The sequence below is a fragment of the Chaetura pelagica genome, unplaced genomic scaffold (assembly GCF_000747805.2).
Source record: "Chaetura pelagica isolate M959 unplaced genomic scaffold, ChaPel_1.0 scaffold356, whole genome shotgun sequence".
Classification (NCBI taxonomy): domain Eukaryota; kingdom Metazoa; phylum Chordata; class Aves; order Apodiformes; family Apodidae; genus Chaetura; species Chaetura pelagica.
Window position 1 is genome coordinate 9,988,167 of NW_009953964.1, and position 7,993 is coordinate 9,996,159.

A 7,993-nucleotide genomic window follows, 5' to 3' on the forward strand; every position below is an offset into this window, starting at 1 on the left:
CCCAACGTTATTAAAATACTTTTGCTTTTAATATTCAAGAGGTTTGAAGTTCTCAGCATCCTTCCGACTGCCGTTATCCCAACGTCCACCCTCTCCTCGAGGGCTGGTTCTGCTCTGTGCCGGGGATGCCGGGCACCACTCGGCTTTACCACAGGAAACACCACATGTGTACAAGATTGCAAAGAGGGGGCTGGGGAGGATGGGAGTGTGCCAGGGAGCACAGCAGGACCCAGCACACCGGGACCCAGCACACCAGCCCCTTCTCTTGCTTGGCCGCAGTCCCACTGCGCTGCCCACAGAGATGGAGGAAGAAGTTGAGGAGCTCAAAACCAAATGGAGATGACAACAGAAATTGTGCCCGATTCTTCAAAAGAAAAATCCACCTTGTTCGCAGCTTTTCCAAGTAGGTGTTGGGAGGAGTCTGGCAAACTCTCCTGCTTCCTGCTGTGAGGCTGATGGCAGGAGCAGGTCTGGGTCTCTCTATGCTTTTAGTCTCCACCAGCTCCATTCTCCTGCTCTAGCTCAGCAAAGTCATCTCCAGCATGCCCAGAGCAGCTCCTCCACCCTTGGAGCAGAAGGTGAGGGATGGCTCTGGCACTGACTCCCCTGGGCCCACTTTGGGCAGAGAAAGCAGGCATTTGTGCCGCTTCCCCACGTTGCAGCAGGGTGGGAAGGGACCTCAGCAATAGGCCCAAGAGTTAAAAAAGGAAAAGAAAATAAAATGAAAGGGGCAGGCAGAGAAGTGGCAGCACAGGGACCACAGAGGCAGGGCAGTGCTTGGGCAGCCCCTGGCACAGCCGTCTGGTCCCGGGGGTCCCCTCCGAGGTGGCAGTTGGGTATTGCTGAGGGGGTCCCCCCGGGCAGGGGGGTCGGCCCCACTCAGGTATTGCTGGGTGGGCGGCGGGCGGCAGCTACCTGGTGCTCTGCAGCTCCTCCCGCAGCCAGCTGGGCAGCGCCTGCCCCATTTTGTACAGGAGCTTGGAGAGCTCAATGTTATGGTCCCTGTAATAGTCCCGCAGGAAGGCGCGCGACTGCAACAGAAAACAGAGAGGAGGGTCAGGGGGACCAGCTCCGAGCCCACCAACCCAGTATGGACCCCCCTGGCCCTGCTCGGGACTGTCCCAGGAGACTTTCTGCATACTCACATCTGAATCCATCTCAGGGTACTTCCTCCCTTTGCTCTTTCCCAAGCATTTTGTCTTCCCTCCATCCAGAAGCTGACACCAGAATCCTTTCTTTGGATCAAACCTGTGAAGGAAGAGCTTTGGTTCACCCCTCTTGCCCCCCCATTTCTTCTGCAGGCAAGCACACTGCCCAGCCCTGCATGGGGGCACCTCTGAACCCAAACTAACACCTCATTATTGACCCCCTGGCACGGCAGGTTCCCTGTACAGCTGCACAGCAATTGCCCCAACAAGTTTCACTCATCACCAAATCTCCCTGCTGAGGGACAGAAGTCTACCTGGGTTTAATTATTATTATTTTTTTTTGGATGCCCTCCAGAGCCCCCCAGCACCTGGATGCAGACTCAGAGAAGTCACATAAATAGGCAAGTTGTCTGCAAAGGTAAATAGTTGGGTTTTTTTCTAGGAAGTTCCTCCTTTCCACAGGATTTAATGTTGGGAAGGCTCAGAGTTAGGTGACATCCATGGAGGTGCCACATGGTCAGCAGCAAGAGCTGCTCTCTGCAGTGCATGCACAAGGAGCTGGGGTACTAGGGCTCAACACTGTCACATGCAGCACAAATGCACCCCTGAAACCCAAAAGCTGCTCCTGTGCTGCCCAGGGTGACACCAATGTCCCCGGTGCTGTGTCTGGGTAAGCACAACAAAGCAAGGTGCTTGTTCAATGCTGCTTCTGATTGTAGCTCCAGTAGTGTAAGCCACAGCCACGAGGAGCTGCTGTTTCAGCCTCAGTTGACACCCTCGTCCCATCAAAACCAGTGAAAGCTCTATGGGGAGCCCCAGGGCTGGGGCTACCCCAGGACAGTGCTGGGTACCCCCAAGGGCAACCTGCTGCAAGTTGGAGGAAGGAGAAGCTCAGGGAAGGACTCACGCCAACGTCTTGTGATAATCAATGAAGTTGGTCACGCTGAGGAACTTCTGGACCTTCTCCATCACTTTGGCAGGTTCCGTTCGGAGCAGCTTGCCATCCAGGACCAGGATCTGCAAGGAGCAGGGCAGGGTGGTGAGATGCTGCTGGCTCCCAGCCCTGTTCTTCCAGGGCAAGATGGTACCTTCATCACAGCTCTTTGGGGTGTTGCTGCTGTCAGAGTGGGGTGCTCCCATCCCTACCTGGTTGGCATGGTAGCTGTTCAGCCAGCGCTCGATGTGGGTGGCGTACCAGCCCGGCACCAGGCAGCGGTTCTGCAGGGTCCGGAGCTTCGGAGCAGCCTCAGGTCCTGCTGTGATCACCTCGTGGAAGGTGTATTTCAGGGCAACTGGGTCATCGTGAGCTCGCTGGTGCTGTCATGTATGAGCAAGGAAGGTTTGTTTCTGGAGCAACCCAAACTCTGGGCTGCCCATGAGGCACTACAGGCCACCACACTGTGTCCTCACGTGTCTTGTTCAGCCAAAAAATGCAGCACACGTAACCACCCACCTCCCAAATCAAACCAACCAAAGGAAGCCCCCTGTCCCACTGCCCCACGGGGCTGCCCAAGCCAGGGGACAGGCAGAGGAGGGTGGCTCACCTGATACCAGGAGTAGGCTCGATCTGCAGGGTTGATGAGGATGGTGATGACTTTGGCCTTGGAGAGCAGGGCTGCAGCTCGCCGGGGAGCCACTTCTGAGTCAAAGTAGTTGGCACTTTTCTCAAAGTAGAAGTCAGAGGTGGTGTTGGAGGGGATGGGGAAGAACTCCATGTACCTGGGGAGGCACCAAGTGAGGCAGGGAGGCGGGCACCTCAACGTGTCCCCAGCACTTCCCTTGCAGGTGGCATCTCAGACACTCTGTACCATGCAGGGTCACCCCAGGTCTGACACACTGCCTGGGGGCCCTCAAGTCCCTCCATAATGGCTGGAGGGCCACGACTCTCCAGATCACCCAGGCAGATCCCAAAACCAAGAGGCAGCAGAGAAACACAAGCCCAGCTTCTGCCAATGGCACTTCTGAGTCCTGGCAAGTGGCCTTTGCCTTATGTACAACACCTCAGAGATAAACCATGGTGATGTAACAGTCCAAAAGCACAGACCAGAGCCTGTGCAGGATCTGTCCCCCCTTGCAGCACCCAGGTGCTTTCTGCCAAGAGCCCACTGACTACAAGGCTTATGGGAAACCCCAAAGTACTGTTGCTGTGGTTCCCAAAGGAACCAGTGCTCCCAGCACAGCCTCCAAAATGGGGGGACCTACCAGTCAATGCCCTTGTGATAGTTGTGTCCATTGAAGAACTGTATCTCCTCAAAGGTCTCTGAGCTGGGGTAGTTGCTGCTCAGGTCTGGGTGCATGCCCAAGAAGAGATATAGGGCAGTCGTTCCTTCAGACAGAGAGAAATCAAGATTTGGGCCAAACGGCTCCCCAGGCTCCACTTCAGGACAGGAGGGTTGAGAGGGACTCTCCGGAGTGTGCAGGGGACCCTGCAAACCTCCCAGCACTCTCATGGCACCAAGGATGAAGGGAAGTACCTGTTTTTTGAGGCCCAATGATGAGAAGCTTTGGGAATCGGTCACAGGTCTTTTCCTTGGACCAAATGTCTTTGTGACGCTTGTCTTCACAGGGATCCTGAAATGCAGACGGGAGGATTAGAGACAGTGTCCTGGTTTCAGCCAGGATGAAGCCAATTTTGAAGCAGCTTGGATGGGACTGTGGACCACTGCTCAGTTCCTTTCCAGCCCAAGAAGATGTGTGGGGATGCCACACTGCTCAGTGCTCAGGGCAAAAATTGGGGTTATTTCCAGCTCTAGATGGCAAAATCCTTCCTGGCACCATCGCAGAACCACAAAGAGGTGAAGCACCCTCCACTCCCCCCATTCCAGGCACAAGGGGTACCTGCCACAGTGGGTCCTTCTCCTCGGAGAAGATCTGGAAGTATTTCTGTGCCAGCTGCACAGGTGGCAGTGTCTGCAGCTTCAAGTTGGTCCAGGAGTTGAGGAAGCGGACCAGGTGCTTGAAGGTGTACAAGCCCAGGCGGTCGTTGCCGTAATTAGACAGATGAGTCATGAAGATGCTGATCTGAAGTGGAGAGGATGGAGCAGGGGTTAGCAGAACCTCTCCCAGCAGCTCTCCTAAGCAAACAGCTCCCATGCTGGCCAAGGACACTGGGGACATTGCCCACAGTGGCACTGGGGAATGGCTCTGCAGGAGACACCTGTCTGACTGTCCCTGGGCAGCCAGACAGCAGTACTCACGGGGTTGAGGAGCACAGTCAGGAACAGTTCACCCCCGTTGATGATTTTGTCCAGCTCACTAGAGCCACCAGGATACTCGTTGTAGAAGATGGTGTGTGTGAAGAGGCCACAGGTTTGCCGGGGGAGTACCTGGGCAGGAGAAAGACATGGATGGAGCATCCAGGGCTGGGTTCTCTTCCTCCCCCAGAATGCAAAGGAGGTCCTCAACCCCTCAGGGGGCAGGACCAGCTCCACTGCCCCTCATCACCCTTGACTTGAATCCTGATGCCCACAAGGATGGAGATGGACAGATGGAGAAGGCAAAAATCCTCCTCACACAAGCTTCCCCTATGTAGGATGAGCAGAGGTCACAGCCCCCTCCAATCAAAGCATCTGAGCTGCCCAGAAACCACCCGCCAAGGTATCGGTGGGGGAGGCAGAGGACAGAAGCACCAGAGATAAAGCCACCTACCATGATGCCATTGTGGATGAAGCCACGGCGATAGCGAGCAGGTTTCAGGTGGGGATACTCCTCTGTGCTTGTCACTTTGATTGACCAAACCTGCTTCCAAGCTTCGTACAACTGCACATGGACAGGGTACACGCCCGAGTGGTGAGGGGCCACGGCGTACCCCATGTCAGTGGGGATGCCATGCTCCTGCAGAGAAGAGAGCAGGGAGCAGGTGACCATGGAGGCCCCAAAAACACATCTCAAACCCACCTCTCTCCAAGGGACTACCTATTTCCACCTAAAACCAATCAATTCATGCCTCTGGAGAGCAGCCAGGGCAGGGCTGTGCCTGCACACCCTCTCCTAACCAGGGTAGTCTCCAGGAAAGGAAGCCCAGCAGCAGACATGCTGGGTGGATACTTGCTCCTCTGCTTCACATGGAACAACCTCATCCCTGCCATTTCTGCTGTTACCAAACAAACAACAGCAGAAAAGCTCTGGAGAACAAGGTGATACATCTACACAGGACTGCAAATCGGTTTGTATCAGTAGATACAAACCAGCCTGGAAATTCTGAGCTGGAAAACTGGTCTGGCCTCTAATTAAGTACCTCTAATTATCAGACAATGAATTAGCCAGTCTGAAGATCCTCCTCCTAGGTCATATGACTAAATTATTAATACTGGGTCTGACTGTGCTGTGTTTGTCTTCAAGACAGCTGTGAGCAAACCAGCTGATCAGGTCTCAATGCAGGCTTTATCTAGAGCAGGTAAAGGACAGTCCAAGAGGATGGACAACTCCTTACCAAGCTGAAGGTCAGAGCCTGCATGTATAAACCAAACATGTCCCCGACAGCTCTGCCTGCAGAGGGAGTTTCCATCAGCAGGAGCTTCCCAGCACAGGGACTCCTCCGGGATCCTGCATCATTGCCCAGCACAGCATCAAACCACACCGGGCTGAGCACCAAACCCCAGCCTTAGTTAAAACCCAGCACATGCCTTCTCCTTCAGAGCCATGGATCAGAACTTTTTGCCCCCCTTCTCCCACCCTCCCTCACCACAAGCACCCCCCGCCGGCAGCATCTTACTCACGACAGCGAATTTCTTGTTTAAAGTCATCTGCTCGGCCAGAACCGACTGGTTGTGGAAGAGGTGAGGCTGCATGTGGCTCCACATGTGGGGGAACCACCAGAACTCCCTCACGTAGGACAGCAGTAGGTCGTCACCTTCGTCCTCAGCATCGGTACCTGCGGGCACGATGCTCCCCGTCACCACAAGGCACATGGAGCCACACAGGAGCAGCCGGGGCAGAGGGAGGGGAGCCCCTCTCTGTGACCCAGTGATGGGGGGCAGCAGGGTGGGATGCCCCAGGACCCACCCGCAGCCCCAACTTTGGCCTTGTTGAGCACCAGTTTGTGCCTCAACACCAGCCACAGGGCACTGACAGGCAAAGCCCTCACCCTCCTCACCCGTGTGGAAGAATTTCCCTGAGTATCCCAGGTTGAAGGTGAAGTTCGGGATGTGGGTGCGCAGCTCGTTCTGCGTGTTGAACAGTGCCTGGGAGGGGGGAGAGAAAGAAATTTGTCCTCAGCAAGTGACCACAGGGGTGGCTGCCACACCAGGGCAAGGACCTGTGTCCCTGAGAGCTTCATAGAGGGGTTTCCAGGGGGCTAGGGAATACTCTGGGGGCAGGAGAGCTCATCCCTGGATCACCCCAGAAGAGGCACAAGCACCCAGCCCACCCATCACAGCCGTACCTTGACATCTTCCACCTTCATGCGCGTGCCCTCCTTGCCCACAAAGATGTCATCGATGTCCACCAGGATGTAGCGGTCAAGGGGCAGGGAGAGCCTCTTGCCTGTCAAGAAGGAGACAGAGTCCACAAAGACAAGCTTGTGCAGCCAGAAGTTGAGGTTGTTGCCAAAAAGCACCCTCTGGATGCCATCGTGGAGGCCCAGGTCCTGCATCACGGTGGTGTGCAGCGCCGCGTCCACGCTCATGTGCGGGATGGACTCGGCTGACTTGGTCTTGGCCAGGAGGACGGGCTCATAGGTGGAATGGTTGGACTGGAAGACAGTCCAGTCCTCCCCAGGAAGCACACCCTTCTCCACCTCGCTGGGGCGTGTGATGTAGAGCAGGGGAGACTTGGGGTTGATGCTGCAGTCCTTCAGTGCCAGGTTGGAGTGGAGGAAGAGGGGGAAGCCCTTCAGCTGGGCGCTCAGCAGGCTGTTCTCATTGGCCTGCATGGGGAGAGATGGCAGCTGGAGGAGACAGGACCGTGGGAACTGAGGTGTTGACACACCAAGTGCCCAACCTGGCACACCCAGGAGCCACAGAGCCCCTCCACAGGTAGAGGACTAAGGTGGTGCCCTCAGCGAGAAGCCTGCACCCCATGCCAGACTGCAAGCCACATCAACTCAGGCTGCTTGCAGAAAGTGCCCTGCAGGGCACTGGGATCCCAAAGTCCCCGAGCCTGGCCATGGGGTCTCAGTTCTCCCCACACACTCCCTTACCTTGAAGAAGCCAATGATGCCCACACCATACTCCACACAGTATTTGTCCAGCAGCTCACGATTCCAGGCATCCAGGTTGACATACTTGAGGATGTTCTCGTAGATGATGAGAGCAAAGCGTCCCCGGTCCTTGTCAGTCAGCGTGGGCATGTCCCCTTTCCCTGGGGCAATCTCTGTCCTGTATTTGAAACGACTTGACTCCAAAATGGCCACGATCTCCTGGCCCAGCTGTGAGTAGAGGCTCTCCACGAAGACCAGCACCAAGGGGTCCGTGCGGGAGGAGTCAGCCACCTTGAGGGTCTTCAGTGGCAACAAGCGGGAAGGGGCGACCTTGGGCTCATCACAGTCTGGCCCCGCCATGTCCCCGGAGGGTTCCAAGCCCCTTTTCCACCCATATAAATAATATGCAGAGATGAAAACACTGAGCAGGCAGAAGGCAAAGAGCAGGAGCAACACCACCTGTGGAGAGAGCTGCCGGATTCCCCGCCGAGCCCTGGCCAGCACAGTCATCCTTGCATCCGCGGGGTGAGGTGGGGCCCCTCTCCCCTGCCCGCCCCCTCCCCTCACGAGCCCCGGGGAGGGGAAGAAGCAACAACCAACCAACAAAAAAGAGAGGTGAAGTAAAATCGAATACTACTAATACATTAAAATACTAGCAGGCTGCCTGTGCAGGCGCTCTCCCCTCCCGCAGGCCGGCGTCCCTCGT

The 7,993-nt window shown here is 56.0% G+C and overlaps 1 protein-coding gene across 2 annotated transcripts; it reads right to left on the reverse strand.

Moving 5' to 3' along the window:
• Nucleotides 1-911: 911 nt before the first annotated feature.
• Nucleotides 912-7,797, reverse strand: NDST1 (N-deacetylase/N-sulfotransferase (heparan glucosaminyl) 1). 2 transcript variants are annotated; one of them, XM_010002034.1, is made up of 14 exons: nucleotides 7,288-7,797; nucleotides 6,532-7,014; nucleotides 6,244-6,331; nucleotides 5,867-6,021; nucleotides 4,797-4,982; nucleotides 4,346-4,474; nucleotides 3,987-4,169; nucleotides 3,623-3,719; nucleotides 3,351-3,474; nucleotides 2,693-2,867; nucleotides 2,295-2,465; nucleotides 2,056-2,165; nucleotides 1,146-1,248; nucleotides 912-1,031 (listed from the first exon to the last, which is right to left on the reverse strand). In XM_010002034.1, the coding sequence occupies exons 1-14, from the start codon at nucleotides 7,795-7,797 to the stop codon at nucleotides 912-914; spliced, it is 2,634 nt and encodes an 877-aa protein (XP_010000336.1). The 2 variants fall into 2 exon arrangements, with proteins under 2 accessions (XP_010000336.1, XP_010000337.1); XM_010002035.1 differs by lacking the exon at nucleotides 2,295-2,465.
• Nucleotides 7,798-7,993: the final 196 nt, after the last annotated feature.